The sequence below is a fragment of the Eleutherodactylus coqui genome, chromosome 4 (genome assembly GCF_035609145.1).
Source record: "Eleutherodactylus coqui strain aEleCoq1 chromosome 4, aEleCoq1.hap1, whole genome shotgun sequence".
NCBI classification, from domain to species: Eukaryota; Metazoa; Chordata; class Amphibia; order Anura; family Eleutherodactylidae; genus Eleutherodactylus; species Eleutherodactylus coqui.
In genome coordinates, this window is record NC_089840.1 from 260451690 (window position 1) to 260477594 (window position 25905).

A 25905-nucleotide genomic window follows, 5' to 3' on the forward strand; every position below is an offset into this window, starting at 1 on the left:
GTCCTTTCTATTCTACGTTTCCCTTCTAAGTCATAGGTGAGGCCCCCTTGGCATAAGGCCCCTGATATATGTTACAAAGGTTCAGAAATCTCCCAGTCCCTGAAAGATTAAAGGGGTTTTCCAGGACTTTTACTATTGATGACTTCTCCTCAGGATAGGTCATCAATAGTTAATTCGCAGGGGCCTGCCACTCATCATCCTTGACGATCAGCTGATCCTCCAGCCTGTTATCACTGCAACCAAACTGGACGTCTGCATTGATAGTCGGAAGAGTAATAGGCATCACTTCCATTGATTTTAATGGCCTTGTAGTCTTCTATTACACTTCTGGCTCATATAGACATATGGTTCGGCTACACTGACAGCAGATCAGCTGATCGCCAGGGATTCCAAAGGGTGGATCCCGCCAATCAACTATTGATGACCTATCCTAAGGATAAGTCACCAATAGTAAATTCCCAGAAAACCCCTTTAAGGTAAAAAGTGAGAATATGGAACCCATTACAATGTACTGAGAAATACATGAAATCTCATTTTGTCCTTACCACACATTTCTCCCATATAATTGACATTCTTTCTTCTATTCCGTTTGTTCCCTCGGGTATTAATGTGAAGTTATCCTTCCCTACGGCTTTCTGCGCTGTGGTGAAGGTGCAGTGCGCGCTGCCTGTTACCTGGAGATCCGAACTGTAGGGAAACAGACAGATATCAGTCACTTAGCTCTAAGTCCTTATTACATCAGGGCAAGGAGGAAATAAACGTTCTACTATTTATTAAATTACTAGCTGATATACCCGGCTTCGCCAGAGTTAATTTGGTACTGGTGTTTATCTGGTGTTCACACGGAAAATCTTATGAAGTCGTGGTTACTTTAGAGATACCGAGGAAAAAAATATGTTCACCATTTTGCATAGTTCTTTGCATTACCCAGGAAACACCATGTGGAGGCAACTATGCGATGTTTCCTTTATATAAAATGACATCAGGAAGTGAGAGAATTAGATTACGTACGTAAAATTTGGACGCTAATTCTTTTGTGCTTAGAGTTGAACAATCGAGTTGGGACCCATTAACTTTTCCTGTGTATGACATAATCAATGCTCTTGCCAAATTTCATGTTTCGACGACATCGGAAAGTGAGAGAATTAGATTACGTACGTAAAATTTGGACGCTAATTCTTTTGTGCTAGAATTGAATTATCGAGTTGGGACCCATTAACATTTCCTATTTATGACATAATCAATGCTCATGCCAAATTTCACGTTTCTATGACACCGGGAAGTTGGAGAATTAGTGGCGAATCAGTCAGACAGTGAGTCAGTCAGTGAGTCAGTGGATCAGTCAGTCAGTGAGTCAGTGGTTCAGTCAGTCAGTGAGTCAGTGAATCAGTCAGTCAGTGAGTCAGTAAATCAGTCAGTCAGTGAGTCAGTAAATCAGTGAGTCAGTGAGTCAGTCAGTGAGTCAGTGGTTCAGTTAGTCAGTGAGTCAGTGAATCAGTCAGTCAGTAAATCAGTGAATCAGTCAGTCAGTGAGTCAGTTAGGGCTTTCGTCTTTATATATAGATATTGGATTTATCAAGTTTCAGACAAATTAATGGTCTTGTTACATATGGTAAACATTAAGAGCCAACCTTACATTTTGACAGCCCAGATTGCATATAGAAATAGGACACCTTCAATTTGAGAACATTTTAAATTAAGACCCCATGAAGGGTTTGCAAAATATACCTAAACTTCAGCTCTCAATATGTACTCACAGATCATTCCTGATCTAGTGCACACAGAAATCAGTGCCGGCCTTGTTAGATCTGCCTTGGTACCCCCATCATAAGAAAGAAGCAAAACAATATATATTCCACTGATAGGTAGTCTGCCTGCATTTGGCATGTACAGAAAGAAGCAAAATGGTAGCCTACCCATACCAGAACAGCTCAGTGAATAAATACAATACCAGAACTAAGGTCATAACATGAATACAGCATAAACAAACCTCTGTACATAGATACAATACCAGAACAAAACTTATAACATTAATACAGTGCCAGAACCAAGGTCATAACATGAATACAGCATAAACCAACCTCTGTACATAGATACAATACCAGAACAAAAATTATAACATTAATCCAGTGCCAGAACCAAGGTCATAACATGAATACAGCATAAATCAACCCCAGTAGATAGATACAATACCAGAACCAAACTTATAACATTATAACAGTGCCACATTCAAGCTCATAACAGAAATATATCACCAGAACCAACCTGAGTACATAAATACAATACCAGAACCAAGCTCATAACAGAAATACAGCACAAACCAGCCTCAGTATATAGATACAACACAAAAACCAAACTTATAGCATGAATACAGCCATAGAACCAAGCTTATAACATAACTTTAGTAGCAGAACTAAGTTGTCATGTTACAGGAGTACTGATGGTCTGACAACAGCACCTCGCAAAATCAGAGAGGAGGAGACAGAGCAAGGAGTAGGATGATTCATGTAGCTCCACAAGACATTGCCTCACAAATCAATAGTGGCATCATACCGTGTAGACTGTGATGCCATATTAGATTCAGCGATCTGGCGACTTCCAGTAAGGTCTGGTCATCGGTGGTAGACTACCCAGGGCCAGGATTTCACTGCCAACCACGTGGGGTTTTCTTGTGCAATGGCATGGAGAGTATACCGAGAATTGTGTGATCGTTGACAAAAGAGGTCAGAGGAGGATGTCAAGAATCATGAACAGGCGCTGCACACTCAAGCAAACTGCAGCCGAATGCAATGCTTGTGCTCCAACTAACATGTCCAAATGCACAATTCATAGCATAGATGAGCTATAACGGCAGATGACCAGTCCCATTGTTTTGGGGGGAATTACATCCCTTGCTTAGATGCTTTACGCCAAAGGAAGCCCAATGTGCTACTAGATGGGGGTATCTAATAAAGCGGCCATTCACTGTATATTTCAGGGTGGTTCCCAAGCACTTTACTGGCCTGTATTCATGCACAGCTTATGACTTACTCTTCTTCAAGGTTCAACATTTAAAAACTTTCACCCTCCATTTCATCTCTGTACTTTTGTGCCCTCCAAATTGAAGATTATTCGGAAGAGTTTTTGGGGTGGTGGCACTAGCGTAACTATAGGGGATGTAGGGGATGCGGTAGCACCCAGGCCCAGGAGCCTTAGGGGCCCATAAGGCCTCTCTCCTCCATATAGGGAGCCCAGTACTATGAATAAAGCATTATAGTTGGGGGCCCTGTTGCAGGTTTTGCATTGGGGACCAGGAGCTTCAAGTTACACTTCTGCATTAAGGGGTTAAGAGAAGTTGGGGGCCCCAAAATAAATTTTTGCACCTGGGTCCATGAGCCTTTAGCTACACCCCTGGGTGGTGGGATATGAAAGAAAGAACTGGCAAGGGACATTGTGCTAGTGAGTGTAATGTACAGTTCAATTAATGAGGATGCAAGAAGAGACTATCGAGAGTATCACATTTCCCACCAGTGGTTTACATTCTAGAAAGTACACTGCTTTTACGACAGAGATAAAACGCTCTCCGTTGAAGTGAAACGCTCCCACCAGACACACTGATACTAATAGTGACTCAGGAGAGACTTTCCGGCATCAATGTCTGAATAAGGCCTTTGTCTCTCAAGCGCTGCATTAAATCCTTCTGTAATTTATATCCCACCACTCTGTCAATGCGGTTGTTGCATTGAACGTCACTGTGATAGGAATCTGATCTACATTATAATGTCTTGAACTCAACACATAGGCAAGACTCCTGGCTAAGAACATTTGTGGTCATTATCAGGTTGGATATAAATTTGCATAGTTGTTTTAATGTCCCCAATAAGGCCCATTTTAATAAGGCCGTACATGCCACCATAGAGCATTACTCCAACTGTCCAGAATTTTCAGGCAGAGGTCTGGACATCCTTATCTTGAGACCCTCATTAAACTAGCAATTTTGTTAGCAGGTGATCTAACTCTAATAACTCGCCTGATCAAAAGAATCCAGACTTCTGTTCCAGCACTCTGATGGAAAGGTATTTGGTGCATGAAACAATGAACCCTTCCTGTCAGATGACCAGGAGGGGTGTCGTATCTCCTTAAGGAGAGCACCGAAAAAGTATGTGGAGACACCTAGGGGGTAAGTGGGTGGGGAATGGCATAGTATCTCACCAAAGAAAGCACCAAACAGTGGCATGTGGACAGCTAGAAGGTGAGTGAGGAGACTTATAAGGCCATGCAAGCTCCTCTGGGTAATTTATGCAAATAAGGAAGATGGAATTACTACCTCAGCAGTGAGACCTATTGGATGGCAGCATTCCTTCATATCAATGTCAGACCCTTTATACAGGTCTTTATAACAATGATTGGGAATAGGAAACCAAGCCAGATGGCTTCTATTCCCAATGATTGTTATAAAGACCTGTATAAGAGGTCTGACATTGATATGAAGGAATGATGCCATCCAATAGGTGGCGCTGCAGGGGTAGTAATTCCATCTTCCTTGTCAGCTGACCAGAACATGTCAGTACCTACACAAGGCTTACTGTCAATTTTCTTGCAGAATGACTTCATCATCTAGTAGAGCCTATGCCAATTTGAACTGCTGGTTGGTTCTGAAGGCCAACGGAGGTCTAACACTCTACTACATGGGGTCTCCAATAAAGCGACCATTCAGTGTATATTAAAAATAGTGGGCTGAAGGCCTATGAGCGACTCAATCATAATAATACCATAGGTAGGCAGTTCCTGGTGGACCCATTTATGACTATTACTGTTTTTGGTTGCAGGTGAGGTTTTATACCGGTGTAACCGAATGACAAGAAATCTACAGAGTCTCAATGATCAAAGTAGGCAAAAAACACAGCAGAATCAGAAGTGACCTTTACATACCAGGATAGTAAAGAGCTGAGATAGTCTGCAGTTGTAGGGTCAGGACTAATAGGTGGTGATGTAACGAAAGCCGCAGCTTTTGCCCAATTTTTGCTCCAGTAGTGGGAGCCGTCTGTGCCCAAACCCGCTGTTATGGTCTCTCCATACACCACTGTACCTATAAAACAGAAAGATAACTATTACATAGGCACAACACGCGATCACTAATGTATCACCTGGTTTGATCTCACTAACATCATCCCAACCTGAATAGCATAAAAGACTTTCATTGATAAAATCTGGCACTGGGAATCTGTTGGACAGTGAAGGTTGTTGGCTTTGGGCAATGCTTTTTGTGAGAGGAGACCAATGATCACGAGGATTCCCACTGCCAGGAACTCCAACAATCAAATGTAATCTATGCAGGAAATAGGCAACCAGTGTTCAGCTGCCCTGCAGCACCTCTACAGGGCAAATGAAGAATTACAGCATTCGCTAATCAATTTGTTGTCCGTGTTGGATCCTCTAGCGTGCTAGACACTCTTTGTAGATGATTGCTGCAATAGATGAGAGCTCTGAATAGGAGACCCCATCTATTAAAAAAGGGTTGTCAGAGACTTATACTACCGATGACCTATCCTCATTATAGATCATCAATAGTTGAAGGTTGGGGGTCTGCTGCTTGTGATCCCCACTCATTAGCTATTGACCAGGGGCCATCACTGCAGATAATACTGTTGACATAGCAGTGGCTCAAGTTGGTACTGCAGGCACAGGTCCCATTGCATTCAATGGAAGCTGTGCCTGAGTACTTATCCGGACTGCTGCAATATGGACACTGCTATGAACGACCCGTATTTACAGTGAATGGAAGTGGGCAGGCTGGAATGATCTCCGGCCTGCACCACCTCCATTCACAGAATGACGACTACCGTTCCTATGGGATATTCGTACCTTTACTAGCTCCATAGTGAAGGAATAATGATAACACTGTTGTAAAAGTTTCTGTGATCATCACATGACCAGGACTGATTTCTATCATCAAAAGTAAACAATGATACCCCATTCAATGGCTGCAAGCAGAGATCTTAAAAACCATGAGCAATATTTGGGGATGTGGTTGGGTTCAGAATTAGCCAATCACATCTAAACTATTAAATAGTAGTCAATACTCTGAAGGAACTTGCTATTTGTATAGTACCAACTTATTTCACAGCACTTTCAGGTAATTTTATTTATTAACCCTTTTCAATTCATTTATTTTTTCTCACCCATTCTCCCCAGCTCCAAATAAATTGGAGCTGGGGAGAATGGGTGAGAAAAAATACATTTTCCCTGCACCCTCCTGAACAGACAGAGTTCAGGAGGGTGCAGGGAGGGACCTGCTTACCTGTCTGGCGTCTTCCGCATTCTCCTTCTGCCTCCCGTCTCGGCGATCATGTGACTGCTGGGGTCAGGTGGCACCTGGCGGTCACATGATCACCGGGCCGGGAGACAGAAAGAGAATGCGCAAGACACCGGTCAGGTAAGCAGGTCCTCCCACGGTGCAGGCTCCCGGCTCAGCATTCATGTGACCGCCGGGGGTCAGGTAACACTGGCGGTCACATGATCGCCGGCCAGAATCTCTGAATTACATAGCGCTAATTGAGCGCTATGTAATGTGTAAAGGAGAAGGCAGAAAGGGTTAAAAACCCTTTCTGCCTTCTTCTCCTCGGGAGTCCTCAATGAGGACCAGTGCAGGAGTGCATCTGCACCCGATGCGTCTGATGATCGGGTGCAGATGCACTCCTGCACTGCAGTGTCAGGCCTGCACCGACATCGGAGCTGCGGAGGGAAATTATGATGTCAGGGCAGGCCCGACATTGGATTGGAAATGGTTAATCCCCAGCAAGCTGGGTACTCATTTTACCAACCTTCAAAGAATGGAAGGCTGAGTCAACCTTGAGCTGGCTACACGAAGCAAGCAGAAATTGAACTTGCAACCTTCAGGTCATGAGTGAGAGCTTAGGACTGCATTCTGCTGCCTTAACACTGCGCACCACACAAGGCCATTCTGCTGCTGTGATTCTGACGTTCAGCTCTACTAGGAGGATTTTCCTGGCATTTTCTTGGTCTGTAAAGAGCTTACAACACATCAAAGGGATCTGATTTAGAAGGCATGAGTCAGGAGAAGGGGACCGAAACATTTCCAAGGCATTACATATGCCATGGAACACAGTGACGATGGTCATTAAATTTGGCACAGCAGTGACATTACCAAGGACTGGACGTCCCTGTCAGGTTGCCACCGGTGCACACATACTTAGTCCTTACTATTTAGGGTTAAATATTTCCCTGCTGCTGCTTAGCTGAAGTCCTAGCTGGTGATTTACAGCTCTATCCGCTAATAAGTATCCCTATTAATTATGTCAGCAACTGAGCTGCCTGTGAGGATTGACAGCTTTGTTAGCCAATCAGCAACTTCCCTTTAGATATATAATTTGGCTCTTCCTGGCTGGAAGTCCTGGTTATACATCTTGTGAGAACGCACAGCAAACCTGCCTTATACTCTGTGTTTCTGTCTGTTTTGCATTCTCTGCATTTTCGTCTGTTGTCTGCAGTTTGTCTGTTGTCAATTTTTTTGGTGTTCTGTATTTTATGTTCAGTCCTTACATAGTCCCCATTTCGGTTCTCCGGTTCCTCTCTAACTTTGGATTTTGCCTTGTTCAAACAGTAGGGTTATCCCTTTCAGGACGGGTGCTCCGCTTCAAGATGGGCCCTGTTGGAGAGGTTCAAGGTGTTCCACTCAGATCCGTACCCCTTTGTTTGTTCTGCTCCTGTGTCTAGCTGCCATCAGTCTTGCGATCACATGTATGACTAGCTTGCTCACTATAGTTTTGCCAGCAGTCTCGCACAGATGCGACAGTCCCTCATAAGCTGATGAAAAGACTAGAGGAAAATTGGTCCGGGAGGATGCCAACAGGCCTACAGCAACATTAAAGGAGCTGCAGGAAATTCTGGCAAGCACTGGTCGTGTAGTGCATGTGACAACAATCTTCATATGTCTGGGCTGTGAGCTTGGGTGGCAAAACGGAAGCCTTTTCTACCAAAGAACATCCAAGTCCTGCTATGTTTTGCCAAAACCTACATCAAGTCTGCCAAAAGTATGTGGGAGAACATGTTATGGTCTGAGGAGACCAAGGGGGGACTTTGTGGCCAAAATTCCAAAACATATGTTTGACACAAAGCCAACACTTGGCATCACCAAAAAGAACTCTATACCCGCAATAAAGATGCTGGAGGCAGAATTATGCTTTGGGGATGTTTTTTTGCTGCTGGAACTGGGGCTTTCGTCAAGGTGGAGAGAATTATGAACAGTTCCAAATATCAGCTGAGGATCAAGAAAAATTTCAACAAACCTACTCCAAATTAACACAAGAATGGCTTGTCTAGAAGAAGATCCAAGTTTTAGGATAGCCCTGATCTGAATCCCGTTGAAAATCTGTGGGTTGACCCGAAGAAGGCGCTACACATGAGATGACCCTTGAAATCTGACAGATTTGGAGCGCTTTTGCAAGGAAGAGGTGGGCAAAGATTGCCAAATCAAGATGTGCCATGCTGGGAGACACCGACCTAAAAAGACTGCATGCTGTCGTAAAGTCAAAGGGGACATCAATAAAGTTTTTGCTTAGGGTGTAGATATTTATGCAACAACATTGTTTTATTTTTTTAATTTTTCTACCCCAAAAGATTTTAGTTTATAGAAGGTGGAAATAAATCTGCAATGATTCATCTTTGTCAGATTTTTTAACATGACCAAAAAGGGGCATTTTACCAGGGGATGTGTAGATGTTTTTTATCCACTGTAACTCTGCAAGTCCAATAGAAGTGAATGCAGCGGTGGTCCTAAAAACACACCGCTACTCTCTTGTTCTGTTGTTGGGATCCCTTGGGGTTCCAGTGGTTGGACCACGAGCAATCAAACGTTTATCATCTATTCTCTGGATAGGTGTTTAATGTTTTTTTGCTGAGCTAACCCCTTTATGCATCAGTCATGAATGCATTAACACCCTACGTTGTATACGTACATCCTAGGTGTACAGGATTAATAAAACACAGTCAACACCGGGCGGCAAGTACCGCAATTAGAGTTCACAATGATTTAAATGGCCCAATTACCAATTGGAAGGTCCAAAGGGACCAGGAGCCATCCTAGTCTCATGACAGGCCCCCGGAGCTGCTATATGCTTCTGCCTATGAAGATGTGCCTGTGGCATGACCTAATACAAAACCAACAGAAATCCCATACACTGCAATACTGAAGCATTGCAGTATATATTATAAGTGATTGCAAGTTGTAGTCTAAAAATATAAGTGAATTTTGTTTCCTTAATGTAAAAAATAAAGGATATTAAAAAGCAAACTTTACCTGTATTCATAATAAAAACATATTCGGTATCACTGTATCATTAAGGGCTCATGCCAACGATTCTGTTTTCGCCAGTATCACGCATCCATGCAACTTTCATTGATCCATGGACTCCGGCTTGTGTGCACTCCGTATCGATACGCAAGAGAAATGCATTGCAGCATGCTCTATTTCTCTGCGTACCTATGCAGTGTGAGCCCTACACATTTGTATGGGCTGCGTATGATAAGCTGTCCATACACAATACATAATTTTAAAAAAATCACACTACGCATGTCCATGTGCATGTGATTCGTGGACATGCGCAGTGGCAAACATAGCCATATGCGGTCTCTTAGCTGGCAGAAAGTATGAATGCAGAATGTGTAAAACGCTGCGGGGAGACCCTCAGCATTTTATGCATATGGACATGGGCATGTGCCCCTCAATGATGGCACGAGTGTGTCTTTTTCCATTTCACTCCACTTAGAAATTAAAAGTTTTCAGTACATTATGTGGTACAGTAAAAAGTACCATTGAATATATAAATTGTTGTGCAAAAAACAAGCCCTCATACAGCTACTAAAAATAAGAGTTATGAATTTTTGAAAATAGGGAGAAGAAAACAAAAATATATATATTAAAAAAAAAAAACAGCCCCGGACTTAAGGGTTTTCATAGACAAAAAAAATCCCTACCTACAGATAACTTGCACCACTGTTCATAATTAGGATGTGCTCCATCCATATGTACAGAAGTGCAATAACCTATAGTAGTGAATTTAATAATTTTATCCATTTAACCCTTTCCAATCCACTGTCTGACCTCTGAAGACATTATGATTTAAGGCTGTACAGCTCCGATGTCGGAAGACGTCTGTCAGGGTTCTCTTACTGTATATTGCCAGCCTCTCTGCTGTCGGAGCCTATTCAATGTGTCACCTTATGCAGTACTGGCTTTGGCCAGCAGATAGCGGCATTGTATAAAGGCAGAAAAAGAGTAAGCCCCCTAGGAAAACCAGAATACAAATTGGATTGAAAAGGGTTAATCAGCTTTAAAAAAATACTAGATATATGACGGGTAGTAGTGCGACACAAGTTCAGGATACGAGGCAGACACCAAGGCATATGAACAAATAGTTTTTTACTACAACTGATAATGGCAGAGGAATATACCTAAACAAGGATAATAAATGGTTGGTGAATGTTGAGTACATTTAGCAATTCGTTCTGCAGTCCTGACTATCACTAGCTAACTATCACAAGATGTAGGGTGAATTCAGACAAATGTATTTGAAGGTATTTCCGCACGTGAAAATCTCACCCTTAGAGATTAAAGGAGGCGGGACAGGGGTGGGGCTAAATTCTGAGAATTAGCCCCGCCCCATCCCGCCTCTCCCCATTACAAATAGTGCAGAGGGGCGGAGAGGAGGCAGAGAGGGGGCGGGTGCTCAGAGCACTGCTCCTGGCTCTTCCAGGCTCCCCCCTGCACATGAGGACGACATATATCGGCTGGGCGTGAAAACCGGGCTGATATACGTTCATCTGAATCCAGCCTTATAACAAAGTGATGCCTTCGATTTCAATAGATTAACTTGGACGAATGATAAAACCTGTCCTATCTTTGTCCGTGTTATGCAGAAAGCTGCCATAGACTTCTATAGCAGTTCTACAAACAATGTACAATACAGGGAAAAGAAAACAGCTGGACCTTATTAGGCATTTAGTTGCCATTTTATTGATGGGAAAAGAAGTTTTTCGCAAAAAAATCTGTCTGTTAGCACGGACATATCAGCCTGCTTCTTGCCTGTTAGTACGGACATATCAGCCTGCTTCTTGCCTGTTAGCACGGACATATCAGCCTGCTTCTTGCCTGTTAGTACGGACATATCAGCCTGCTTCTTGCCTGTTAGTACGGACATATCAGCCTGCTTCTTGCCTGTTAGTACAAACATATCAGCCTGCTTCTTGCCTGTTAGCACGGACATATCAGCCTGCTTCTTGCCTGTTAGCACGGACATATCAGCCTGCTTCTTGCCATCTACTAAATTCTTTCATGCGAAAACATGCTCCGTACGGGTGAACGTATTGGCACATCCGCTCATCTGAATCCCCTTTAGTGTACACATTATGCAATTTACAGTTACAATGTTTTCTGTACAACGAGCACTATGACTTTCTGCAAGAAGAACTAACTTAGAGATGGCCCTATGCAGCACACAGTCTATATTTAACAAAGAAACCATATGAGGAATTTGTCTGAATAAGGCAAACAGATGTGCTTTTGGTACAAAGTTCCAGCAAGACTCTGTCTTATATCCAGCAAGGTATAAAAGCCAACAAATGTGCTTGTCTCTGACTGTTTAACATGATATGTCTCTGTCCCTATCTAGCAGGTCTGCTTACTATCTGATGCTGTTTACTTGTCTGCACTTGGTGTTTATTAAGGACGATCCTCGTTATGTCTCGGAGACAAAGGATTTCTAAAGAGATTCTCTGGTTCTGGTTCAACACTGTCACAGCACACTGCAGAAGTCTCTTAAAGGGGTTGTCCCGCGAAAGCAAGTGGGGGTATACACTTCTGTATGGCCATATTAATGCACTTTGTAATATACATCGTGCATTAAATATGAGCCAAACAGAAGTTATTCACTTACCTGCTCCGTTGCTAGCGTCCTCGTCTCCATGGTGCCGTCTAATTTCAGCGTCTAATCTCCCGATTAGACGTGCTTGCGCAGTCCGGTCTTCTCCCTTCTGAATGGGGCCGCTCGTGCTGGAGAGCTGCTCCTCGTAGCTCCGCCCGTCACGTGTGCCGATTTCAGCCAATCAGGAGGCTGGAATCGGCAATGGAACGCACAGAGCCCACGGTGCACCATGGGAGAAGACCTGCGGTCCACCGTGGGTGAAGATCCCGGCGGCCATCTTCGCAAGGTAAGTAAGAAGTCACCGGAGTGCGGGGATTCGGGTAAGTACTATCCGTTTTTTTTTTTTTAAACCCCTGCATCGGGTTTGTCTCGCGCCGAACGGGGGGGGGCTATTGAAAAAAAAAAGCACGTTTCGGCGCGGGACAACCCCTTTAATGTTCTGGTCGTGACTCCATTGTAGAATTCTGGGGTTCACACCCAATTTAGCAGCATTAGCTTCCTGGATGCAGGGGCTGGTCAGGCAGCAACGAATAGCACCCACAGTCACTGAGCTGTCCCTTGTCTCATGCAGCTGCACAATGTCCTCTGCTGTTCGTCTGACCCCTCTGATGGCACTCAGCAATAGTTCTCCAACAGTGGCTTCCCTCTGCCGCTGCATCCCAGGCCTCAGTCATGCAGCTCTCCACGCTGGATCACTTTCCGTGATGCAGCACACTCAGAAACCAGACTCACTCTTTATTTCATGTTTCCTCTCTCAGGGACACATGACTTGCAATGCCAATAAGCGAATTAACCCTTTCCAATCCAATTTTGGATTCAGAGTTTCCTTAAAGGCTTTCTCTTTTTGCTGTTATACAACAGTGCCATCTGCTGGCTAAAGCCAGTGTGTGTGCGTCAGAGAGACTCCGACAGCGGAGTGGCTGGCAACAGATGGTAAGAATACCCTGTCGGATGTCTTCTGACATTGGAGCTATACAAGCGTCAATCAGAATGTAGGAAAACATCAGACAGTGGATTGGAAAGGGTTAATCGTGCAAAACAGAATTTTTCCTGTCATTCCTGACAATGACCACTAAGTGGCACCAAAAGATCACATTAATATAAATCATCAATTTATTTTATTACTGTTGGTGATTCCTGTGGAATTCATAAAGCACAAATAACCAGAAAATGCTCATAACACTCTTCTTCCCCTCTACAAATATCTAAAAAGCTAATTGCCAGAAGTTACTAGTAGGCGAGTAGGGGGTAGTTGGCTCACTGATGGGACCTGAAAGCCCCTCTTCTACATAAGAAGACACCAATATTATAAATAGTACATAATAGGTGAGGAGCCCTGTTATAGATTTGCACTGGGGTCAGGGACATAGTTACAGACTCACAGTCTTTGGTGCATAGTTCAGCTTGGCTGAAGCACCTTTAGGATATGTTCACATGCCAATATTTTGCTGTGAATTTGCAGTGGAATCCATGTAGAATCTGAACCGATTCTGCGAAATTTGTATCCCATTACTTACAATGGGAACTTGCACTGTAATGTATACTAGATTTGAAATAGATGTGTGGGGAAAAAAGTGCCAACATGTCACTTCTGGTTGCGAATTCCATTCCGGGAATTCCGCTTATGGATTTGCCCATCCAAAAGGGCTAAATCCGTGTGCAGATCCATGGCCGTACATTTGCACAGGTGTGACAGAAATCCACTACCCTGTGCAGAGGTCGGGCCGGCTACCATGTAGGGATTGAACTCGTAACCTTCAGGTTGCAAGTGAGAGCTGAGGATTGCATTTATACTGCCTTAACACTGTGCACCACATGAGGTAAATGTGCCATAGCTCTACACCTGGCGGTACTAGTCTTCAGGTGATCAGTGCCCACTGCCCACTAGTGAGTACTGTAAATGGCTTTCTGGACTGGACAACACATCACTACTACCACCTGTAAAGGACTGGGGGGGTTAAGATGGCTCAGGGCACAGGAGTAGAGTGTGTTGCACAGACATCATCACAGATATGCCTGCAATAGCTGTCATGTGCCCTCCTCTACTTTATGGACCCCGCCAGACCAAATTTGCATGACGCGGCCACTGAAAGACTATATTTACACCCAATGACAGCTGCTCTGCCTGGTGGGAGGTCAGTATGGGGGACATCAGGGTCAGTGTATCAGCCTTCCACTATTGGGAACAGAGCTGTGGGAGCCATTAGCTACCTCCCGTATGATGGGTTAGAGGAAGAATGGATGGTTACAGGGGAAAACATAAGAGGCTTGGGGTGCATTGAATTCTCATGTCTTGCAAAATATCACTCGACCACATCTTGCTGCTTGAATGCCAGTGAGAACAAGCAGAGGTTATCTACAGGGCCACGCCAGCAATGTCACGGACAGGTTTACTCCCTCTGCCTCTGATTACGGTGAGTAACAGTACTGCAACCCTTCCCATCCACTGAGGTCTTTCCAATATAATTGGTCAGGCACATACGTCATTATTAAACGGCGCAGTGTGGCAGGGGGGGCCCGTGAGGCCCCCCAGCTTTGATGTCCGGTTACAATTGACACTGCTATCACCTCTAAAGCTACACCACTGCTTGAGCTCTATAAGCTTCACGTTCTGCCTGATGGTCCAAAATTTTAATTTCATCTGATCTGGAATGGACCATTGCCAGTAGAGAATTGCCGGCATTTTGGCATCTACTAGCAGCGCAGAAGACCCATCAGCTATCATTCAAGCTAAAGCTAGATGAAGCAATGCTTCGTATCATAATACAATTCTAATATATCACCTTCATCATGAAGTAAATGACTGCACTGATATCCCATAACAGGAACATCCGTGCGCGGCGACAATGTAGTCACTGTTATAAAATGCAGGATTGCCTAAGGACATGGCAGCAGCAGAATGCTAGGGAATTAATTATGGCTTCTAGAAGACATGACCTAATTCCCGGATTTCTGCAAGAGTATAAAATATTTTACTGGTTCAAATATGGGGCAGAAGATATAAATACGGTTTATTAGCTTTTTAGATATTATTTGGTATTCAGAATCTCAATCCAGTTGGGAAGAACAATGCCCGTGTAAAATGTGAGCAGTGACCTGCCGGCCTGAGAGGTAAATGACATGATTGTAGTTTAGACTATGTTAACCCATTCCCGCAACAGAGCGTAAACTTACGTCCTGGGGATAGCGCGGGATCCCATATGATCCCGCGCTATCCCGCAGCGGGAGCCGGCTGTCAGTCACATCGGAGATGCGCCCCCCGCTGTTAACCCCTTCCCTGCCGCGATCTACTTAGATCGCGGCAGGGAAAGAATTCACAGAGGGAGCACACTCCCTCTGCGTCTCCGGCCGGCTCTCGCGATGTTATCGCGAGAGCCCGGCCTGTCACCATGGTAACACCAGTGCCTGAGATCGCTGTATAAGCGATAAGGCATGGCAGAGCAGTAGCTCTGCCATGCCTTATGACAGCGATCATCAGGGCAGTGGTCAAAGTCCCCGAGGGGGACACAAATGTTGTAAAAAAAAAAAAAAAGATTAAAAAAATGAATTAAAAAAATTAAAAAAAAAAGAGTAAAAACCCCATTTTTTAATGCTTTTTCTCAGATTAGCATAAAAAAAAGGTAAAAAAAAATAAAACCACACATATTTGGTATTGTCGCGTCCGTAACGACGCGTACAATAAGTTGCATAGGATTTTGACTGTGCATGGAAAAAAAACGCAAACAAAACGCTAAAAAACTGAGGCAAAATGCTAATTTTTAGCATTTTGCCTCACGAAAAAACGCAATAAAAGTGATCAAAAAGCCATATGTACCCCAAAATGGTACCAATAAAAACTACAGCTCGTCTTGCAAAAAATAAGCCCTTACAAAGCTCTGTACATCAAAAAATAAAAAAAGTTACAGGACTTTGAATGCAGCGATTTAGAAAAAAAAAAAGATTTCCAAAAAAAGTGTTTTTATTGCAGAACAGTGGGAAAACCTAAAAAAATGTAAGAATTTTGGTATCGTTGTAACCGTACCGGTCCGCAGAAAAAATGGAATGTCTCATTTATGCTGCATGATTACCGCTGTAAAAAAAAATAAAAAAATCTATGTCAGAATTGATGCATTTTCTCTCCCTGCTATCATTAAAAAAAAAAAAAAAAAAGTTTTACAATATAGTTAATGTACCCAAAAATGACACCGATGAAAACTACAGTTCGCCACGCAAAAAACAAGCCCTTATACGGCCGCGTTGACGGAAAAATAAAAAAGTTATGGCTTTTGATAAACGAAGAAGAAAATCCGCCAAAAATTGTTGCGTCCTTAAGCCCAAAATAGGCCGTGTCATGAAGGGGTTAAAGGGGTTTTCCAGGACTTTACTATTGATTACGTATCTGCGACATTTACAGAAGCAGCAAAGAGAAATTTTCAAATTCTCATCCAAGTATTGCAGGAAAAATCCACTGCAATCTGGAGCTGCAGTGAACAGTTTGTCAATTTGAACAGCAGATTTGTGGAGCAGATTCCACGACTTCAAATGAGGAGATGAATTCCACACCAAATTCCACATTCTGTTATACTTTTTGATCAATGCATACCTTTACAAAAAAAAAGGTATGAAGTTTTCCCAGGCTGCATGGAAGCCATCCGGTAGCGTAGCTGGACCATCTCCGGTGGGCAGGATAGACTGACTCTCCTGGCTAGAGTATATCCCCTAACACCACCCCTCTCGGGCACTGTAGGAGTCATCCACGTGCCACTCAAAGTCTCATGCACATACCGGGAGATACCAGACTAACGCATGGGAAGTTCATCCGGCAGGTTCGCTAGACTGAATGCACATGGGCTGCTAAGTTCCCACTTCTGGATCTATGATCAACAGCAGAACCAGATTTTGAGCGGTGTGTGGATAATGTCCCCTACGTCACAGTGCCTAAAGGGGCGGTGTTAGAGGGACGTAATCTAACCAGAGACGGTCCAGCCTGCTCATGGGACTGCACTCCGGGAATTACCATGTAAGTCTATGCAGGGAAAATGAAGCAGCGCACCAGCAGGGTGCACACTGGAATCAATTGAAGAAGGCAGCAAAAAAGGATCCAACATCCATAAAATAATGGCTTTATTGAGACATATTAAAATCCAAACAGGAATGACATACAATGGCGCGATTAACTAACACGTTTCAAGCTGTGACAGCAGCATTTAGTCACAGCATAAGAACATGTCGCTTGCAATTAAGAGCGCTGGCCACTACACAGGGGTCGGAGAAGTGATTCTGCTCCGACCCTGGTGTATCTCCCTGGACAACCCCTCTGAATAGTTCTCAGGACCAAGAGTTTGCTTTATGTACAGAGAGCATGTATGGCTTTGATATCTAGAGCCATAAGCACTCTATGTACTGCCATAGGATGGCATTTGATGGAGTATCTACAGTAAGTAAATGGGCCTTGTGTGGCACAGAGTGTTAGAGCAGCAGAAATGCAGTTCCAAGCTCTTGCTCACAACCTGAAGGTTGCAGGCTCAATCCCCATGTAGTTCAGGTAGTCAGCTCAAGGTTGACTCAGCTTTCCATCCTTCTGAGGTCAGTAAAATGAGTACCTCGCTTGCTGGTGGGGGTAAAAGATGACTGGGGAGAAGGCAATGGCAAAACAGTCTGTGATGTCACCCTAGGGCTCAGTCATGACTCAGTGCTTGCACCAGGGGACTTTACCTTTACCTACAGTAAGTAAGCTCTATAGACACTGAGCCACAATACGTTCATGTGCCTTTATAACTTTCAGGAACACATATACAGGGTTCGCCACGGAAAAGTAGCCTGGAGCCACAGATTTTCTGTGGCTCCGTGGTATGGGGGCTACTTTTCCGCACCCACCCTGTATATGTTCAGTGACAATCTGCTCTTGAACACTTTCCAGAAACACGTGTGAATAATTAATTCTTCAGCCACCAGCAAATGAGATTTTCTGCTACAACGGACATGGAAAATAGCACATAATGAAATGTCTTTGAGAATGTCCGTAATAATGATGGTACATTTTTCTTACCTTTCCGCTTGGCTTGAGCAATCACATCGGCAGCGCCTCGGCTCATGACTTTGGTGATGTACAGGGGGCAGTTGGCTTGCTTTGCGATGGTTATTGCACGGTAAACTGCTTCAGCTTCAACCTGGAGGGGCCGGATACGTGTTAGTAAGACCCTTTCCTTACAGCAGTTAATAGCGTCTACTAGAGTATGAACGAGCCCATTACCTCCTCCGAGTGGCTGAGGACATGGCCTTCTGGTCCCGTGATGCCAAGGTCTAGCAGGCGCTTTTGTTCCTGTGTATTATAAATTAGACATTTGTTAGATGACAATGGCTGCATAATGGCGGTATATATTTACTATGGCTGAGTGAGAAACTGCTGCGCTGTAGAGTCAACTGTGCACTGAACGGTCACTTTATTAGAGACCCCGACCCTTTGAGGATTGGCGTTTCCCTGTATGGAAATTATCCTCGTGACCCCGGAGTGCAGCATAAAATCTTGCGGTCAGTTTCAGTATGAAACCACATTAGATGGAAAAATCCAGCGAAAGGGGATCCTGTGGATGTCAAAAGGGGTCGCATGAGGATGTCAGGAATCGTTCCCGAAGAACAGGTAGTGCACAGTCAGGCAAATTTAGGCTGAATGCAATGCTGGTGCTCCAACTAATGTACAACTCTCCATAGCACGGATGGAAGGGACCTCCATGTCCCGATGACCCTGGAAGTCCCTTCCAACTCTACCATTCTATGACAATCCGTTCCAGCGCCATTGCTGCTTAATTGTACATTCAGACAAATGATTTTCTTGTGCAAAGTCTGATTGCAATATGGGGAAGTCTCCCAGGAAAGTAACCCATTCATTTCAACAGGTTTGAGTTTTTTGCTCTCACCGAGTGCAATGCAATTTTCGCGCATGTGAAAATCGCAACTGTAGCGATGCAATGTGCTTCTATCATTAAATGCATCATACTCGTGGCAAAAATCGCACGTTCATAAGTGCAACAGCGGTCTGAGTTTCTTGGACTGATATTGCACGCGCCCATGTGAGCACACCCTTAGAGAAAACGAAAGAAGAGATAAAAGAGCGCAAAAATTGGATCACTAAGCAGTGGAAAGCATCGCCTGGTCAGATGAATCTGGATTTCTGCTGCACCATTCTGATGGGAGAGGCAGAATTTGGCGCAAGCAGCATGATTCGATGATCCCTTCTTGTCAAATATCAACAGTTCAGGCTGGTGGAGGTGGAGGAATAGTTGTAGGAAAGTTTTCTTGACACCTCCTGGGTCTTTCCTATAACTGTTGTTTGTCATCCGCAATAAATTGCTGTAGTTCTGAAGGCCAAAAGAGGTCCAACGCTCTACTAGATGGGGCCTCGAATAAAATGGCCATTCAGTATACATCATCTAAGCTTCCTGGAGACTTGCATATGTTTAAAGCTTCATGCATATGGGTTATACAGGGTGGATCATGGAAAAGTAGCCCAGCACCACACTTTTATGAAAGCTGTCTAAGAGTTGTATGCAGCCATAATAAGACACTCATATATTACTATGGGGCCCGGCGGTACTGTGAAAGGGGAAAAAAAATCACATATCCCATCAAATGCCATATTATGGAGCTCTTCTCCCTCTCCTCTAGAGGAGAAGAGCTCTATAATACAGCACTGCACACAGAGTGCCTAAGGTTTAACATACAGAGCCACAGGGGTGTCATGACTTTTGCTTCCCTTGAAGCAGTGCCACCCTTGCCTTTAGACTGTGTTTAAGAAGAGAACAGTGGAAATAAGGAGGGGTGGAGCAACCCCAAAAAGAGGGGGGCAGATCCTTTTATAAGAACTGTTTTTATTTCCAGGATAGGGTTAAAATTCTTCTAAAAGGTGCAGCCAACCCAAATACCATCTCAACCTACAAGGAGGACATGTATGTGACCAAGTCAGTTAGCAATTAAAAATTGGGTATAGGCGCAACCATTTCAGAGAAACATGAATTTATTAGCTCAACTTTTCTGTTTTATTATTATCCAGCAGAAATAGACGCGTTTCAGGGCTCAACGCCCCTTCCTCAGTATTTGCTGGGGACATACTCTTTGATCAACAGGTAGATGGTCTCCAAGGTGAAGCTGAACATTCTAATTCCTGTCCATCCTTTACGGGTCATTCAGGAGGACCATTTTTAATACGTATACCCCATTTCCCAGAAAATAAGACCTACTCTAAAAATAAACCCTACCCTCATTTTCAGGATTTTCAGGGAAGCTTGAAATATAAGCTCTATCTCAAAAATAACCCCTGGCTGCATTACGTAAAAAAAGGAATACATTACATAGAAGACTCGGTACAGGTGCCTCCCACTGCTCTCTGGAATTCCGACGTGCTTCTTGCAGTCCTCGGCTGCTATGGGATTCATAAATCCCGCCTCCAGTAAGTAATGGCCATGATTGGTTCTCAAGTGCTGCATTGATTGGCTGAGCAGCGCTCGAGAACCAATCATGGCCATCAATTCCTGTAGGTGGGATTTATGAATCCTGAAACCAGGAAGTGATCCTCTGTGGACAGCCAAAAAGCGCAAGACGCACGTCAGAGCTCCGAAGAGCAGTGAGAGGGACCTGGACGGAGCCTGCTAGGTAATTATAACAAGACTTCCCCTGAAAATAAGATTAGCGCTTCTTTTTGGCCAAAAAATAGTATAAGACAGGGCCTTATTTGAGGGAAATATCACACCTGACATTTGTTGCATTATCTTCACCCTGATGATCATCTACCTGTTTACTGAAGAGTATGTCCCAAGCAAATACTGAGGAAGGGGCATTCGAGCCTTGAAACGCATCTATTTATGCAGGATAATAATAAAACTGAGAAGTTGAGCTAATAGTTTCATATGTTTGTGCTTCTCTGAAAGGGTTGCACCCAGGGGCGTAACTACAGAGGGTGCAGGAGATGCGGTTGCACCCGAGCCCAGGAGCCTTAGGGAGCCCATAAGGCCTCTCTTCTCCATATAGGGAGCCCAGTACTATGAATAAAGCATTATAGTTGGGAGCCCTGTTACAGGTTTTGCATTGGGGCCCAGAAGCTTCAAGTTATGTCTCTGTGCAGCATGTTTTAGGTATGGGTACGGGTACAGATACAGATAGAGGGGGGGGGGGGGGGGCCCAGCTCACGTTTTGCATCAGGGCCCCTGAGCCTTTAGTCACGCCCCTGGTTGCACCTATACCCAATTGTTAATTGCTAATTAACCTGCCTATAGACTGTGTTGGGTACTGCGTCTCATCCCATTCACTTCAATTCTGCAGCACCGGACATAGAATAGAGCGGCACTATTTAAGCAGACAAAAACAGGAAACCCTTTTTCTAATCTCAGACAACCCCTTTAAATGGAAAGCCAAATAGTGTCTATGGATAACGGAGAGGAATGCAAGTATAAGACTAAAGGGCCTCTTACATGGGCCGCTGATTTGGCATGAATAGCTGTCTAAACATTTGATGGCACGATGATTGTCTGTCTGTCTGGATGTGCAATGATCAGCCCATGAATGGCTGATGGGCTCGTTTATGCTTGCTGGTCAGGCGCTCAACTCCCCTTGTAAACAGGGAGACGCGCAGCCGACCAATGACAGTAGTCTGTGGATGAACGATTGTCGGAGGGCTCCTGCACATGAGTGTGACGTGTAAGCGCTTGTGGGAGCGTGACGTGATTGTGAATGGAGCGCTATCATGTGTTCTCATGAGCGTTTCCATGCTGTCTTACTGTACTTTTCTCTACCGCCGAACTCGTTGCCATCGGTTTAGAACTGGCTCGGCAGCCTTATTAGTCCCCGGTGTTATGCAATTTCATGTGGATAGGGTGCACATTTACACCCCCCATAGACTCCTATGGTGGTTTGGGTGCGACAAGATAGAGCAACTCGCGTATTTTTTGGCCCGACGGAAATTAGAGATGAGCGAGTATACTCGCTAAGGCACATTACTCGAGCGGGTAGTGCCTTAGCCGAGTATCTCCACGCTCGTCTCTAAAGATTCGGGGGCCGGCGCGGGTGACAGGTGAGTTGCGGCGGGGAGCGGGAGAGAGAGATCTCCCCTACGTTCCTCCCTGCTCTCCTACACCGCTCCCAGCCCCCCGCCGGCCCCCGAATCTTTAGAGACGAGCGGGGAGATACTCGGCTAAGGCACTACTCGCTCGGGTAATGTGCCTTAGCGAGTATACTCGCTCATCTCTAACGGAAATGCAAAAATACTTAATGTGCATGACCCCATTGTAATGAATGGGTTCTATTGTCTGGGTATTTGCACGCACAAGAACGCCCGTGTGCAGGAGCCCTTAATGATCGTTCGTCTTCATACAGGACAGACTCTTGGCCCTAGTACAAGGACCCTAAGGACTCTTTCACACGGGCAAATGCACACGCATTTGCGCTATGAATGAAGTTGATTTGCACGCTTGTCTGTGTATTGTACTGTACTTTTTTGCGCACGCAGGGCCTGTTCATATGAGCGCAGCACGCTTCTGCAGGAAATAAGAGCATAGCCTATTTTTATGCTGGCGCGAAAAAACAGAGAACGTCGGCAAACTCATTAATATTAATTGGTTCCAGTCTCACGCGTATTGCGTGTGCAAATCGTGCGAAAATACGCCCAGAGGCACTTATGAGCAGTGGTAATGGCCAACCCCATTTTGCCTTGGAGCCCCTTTGCCTCCTTAGACATACTACATACGATACCAGAGATTCCAACATTAGGTCCGCATGGTTGACAATACCTCTTCAATAATGTCGCCGTTCTCGGCGTGAACCTGCGCTATGGCTCCAAGATCGCGAATAATGCTGAAAATCTCGTACATCTGTGAACCAAGCAAATGTTATAGTCACGTGACATAGAACATCCAGATTACTTCAGTTCTACTGCTAGGTTTGTGGTACTGTACCTGCGCGTCTGTGCACTGGTATTTATCCTTGTACGCCATGAATACAAGAAAGGAATTCACACCTTCAGAAGCGAACAGAACATGTTTAATGAGAATTTCATGAGATTTCAGACAATTATGAAGTGTTTTCAAATGCACTAAAATTCTGGAATCAAAAGGATCTGATCGGTGGCTGATTATCAGATATTCTGGATTATTAGATGGTTGTACTAATAAATATAAAGCGCACTTGTAAGGGCAGACAACATTCAGGATGATCAATCTTAACTCTAGAACCACTATGGATTGGAATGCCCTGATTCCGGTTTTACAAAGCTAGATAGTCAGCCACAGCCATTACTAGACAAGGGCAGTCTTATGTTAGATGGCGGTGTGTATGAACATTTTTTGCCCCCTTCCCCCTAGTCATATGCAATCTGTATGTATTCTGCTTGTGCAGAAAGCAGCTACATAGCAGTTCGATAGAATACTCACACCAAAACATATGATACAGAACCAAGGTCAATGCATAAATACAGCACCAGAACCAAGCTCAGTAGATAAATACAGCACCAGAACCAAGCTCAGTAGATAAATACAGCATAGAACCAAGCTCATAATATACATACAAAACCATAACCAAGCTCAGAATATAAATACAGCACCCGAACCAAGCTCAGTAGATTAATACAGCATAGCACCAAGCTCGTAACATTAATACAGCACAAGAACCAAGCTCAGAACAGAAATGCAGCTTCAGAATCAAGCACATAATATGAACATAGCACCAGAACCAAGCTCATAACACAAACACATAATCAAAAACGAACTTTGTACATAAATACTGCACCAGAAACAATCTCATAACAAATACAGCATATAACCAAGTACATAACATTAATACAGCACCAGAACCAAGCTCAGAACATAAACAAAGCTCCAGAACAAAACTCAAAATATAAATTCAACACCAGACCCATGCTCATACATAAATAAAGCACCAAAACCAAGCAAGTAACATAAATACAGCACCAGAACCATGCCCAGTGCCTAAATGCAGCCTTGGAATCAAGCGCATAACATTAAAACAACACTAGATCCAAGCTCAGTATATAAATAAAGCTCCAGAACCAAACTACTAATATGTATACAGCTCCGAACCAAGCTCATAACATTAATACAGCACCCAAATCTTGCTAGTAACATAAATACAGCACCAGAGAAATGCTCAGTACATAAATACAGCACCAGAACCAAGATCATAATATAAATACAGTACCAGAACCAAGCTTGTAACATTTTGTGTCCCCACAATTTAATAGTGCCACCTTCGTGCTTCCACAATGTAATTGTGCCCTCTTTGTGCCCCCACAATGCAGTAGTGCCTCTTTTGTCCCCTGAACACAATAATACCCCCCACCTACCCTAGTGCCCTAGAAATCACTCCTCAGTGCAGAGTTTAGGCAGATTTCTTTAATATACTCACTTCCTCTGTGTGACCGTACAAATCCCCCCCCCCACCACCACCCTAAATGGTCTGATACCCCCTACAAGCTGGCAGCTGGCACCCTGTGCTACTGCACACTGACACACATGACTAAGGCCAGCGATGCATCCCGGGGCGCAATGAATTGAAAAAGATGACCGTAGATCTCTCCACTGAACTATGTAGAGATATAGCAAAGTTTAACTTTACTGTGACTAATTTCTGTGACAAATAATCTAATTTTCAAACCATTGAATAGCTATTGTTACCTTAATACACCAAAAGCCTATGAAAGTGCAAATATACCATGACACAGTCATCGTAACAAAGTAAGAGTCAAGTTAAACTTTGCTACGTCTGTAGACTTCATAGAAACAGGTGAGCAAAGTTGCTGGCTGTTTTTACTCCTACACACTTCCATAGTAATTGCCATCTTGGATGAAGGCACCGCTGATGACTTTGCCTTTTTTCTTGGTAGGTGGAATATCCAGAATTCTGTATCCGCCATCAACGTCAAAAATTCTTGAATTTTTATTTATGTCGGAATGAAGGGACTTTTGAACAATCCATTGCTAATTTAGATCAGATGTGTCCTTTCTTGGCTCAATATATCCTGATATTGAAGACACACGATGACGGAGCCTTCCTAGTTGAAAGTGCATATCTGTGACGGATGCCTCTGATTAATGGCATTCATTGTCTATAGACGGCCATGCTAAAAAGGGTATAGTTTTTTTTAACTGGATGGCTGTGACAGATGCTTCCAATGAATGCCGTCCATTGACCATCTATCTGTCACGCGCTCCCATCTTAACCCCCTAACAGTCACATAAGATTGGATCAACCCTCCTGAAATGTTGAATTTATCCCTAATGTAAATATATTTGGCGCAGAGCTCAGTCACCTTGAGGGCTTATTCAGACGACCGTATATCGGTCACGTATTCACGCCGGCCGATATACGGCGTCCCTCTCTGCAGGGGGAGGAGGCTGGAAGAGCAGGGATCAGTGCTCTGAGCTCCCGCCCCTTCCCCGCCAACTCTCCATCCCCTCTCCGCCCCTCTGCACTATTTGCAATGAGGGGAGGTGGGAGAGGGCGGAGCTAATTTCTGTAACTTAGCCCCACCCCATCCCGCCTCCTCTCATTGCAAATAGTGCAGAGGGGCGGAGAGGGGGTGGAGAGGAGGCAGAGGGGGGCGGGAGCTCAGAGCCCTGCTCCCGCCTCTTCCAGCCTCCTCCCCTGCAGAGAGAGATGCCGTATTTCGGCCAGCGTGAATACGCGACCGATATACGGTCATCTGAATAAGCCCTAAGTGCAATTTTAACCCCTTATTGATATATGTCATTTTAGGCTTAAGCGCCAGTATGACATCTTGTATTTTACAGGACGATTTCTTGTTTTTATAGGAGACAATTTCGGGTACAAATAATATATTGAATAACTTTTATTACATTTTTTTACAAAGGGCAATGGAAAAAAAGCTAATTCACCATTGTGTTTTTTCAGATTTATTTTTACGGCACTCACAGTGTGGTATAAGTACTATCACCTTGTATTTTCTGGGTCATTATGATTATGACATCACCAAATGTATAGA

The 25905-nt window shown here is 44.1% G+C and overlaps 1 protein-coding gene across 1 annotated transcript in view; it reads right to left on the reverse strand.

The window, feature by feature from the left end:
* The window catches only part of DPYSL4 (dihydropyrimidinase like 4), a 60118-nt gene that overhangs the window by 20700 nt on the left and 13513 nt on the right, over window positions 1–25905 (reverse strand). The window contains exons 5-10 of the mRNA XM_066601188.1: window positions 22844–22905; window positions 22679–22759; window positions 18154–18222; window positions 17950–18070; window positions 4912–5068; window positions 546–687 (exon numbers count right to left, since the gene is read on the reverse strand). Coding sequence (XP_066457285.1) covers window positions 546–687; window positions 4912–5068; window positions 17950–18070; window positions 18154–18222; window positions 22679–22759; window positions 22844–22905 — 632 coding nt within the window. The remainder of the gene's footprint in view (window positions 1–545; window positions 688–4911; window positions 5069–17949; window positions 18071–18153; window positions 18223–22678; window positions 22760–22843; window positions 22906–25905) is intronic.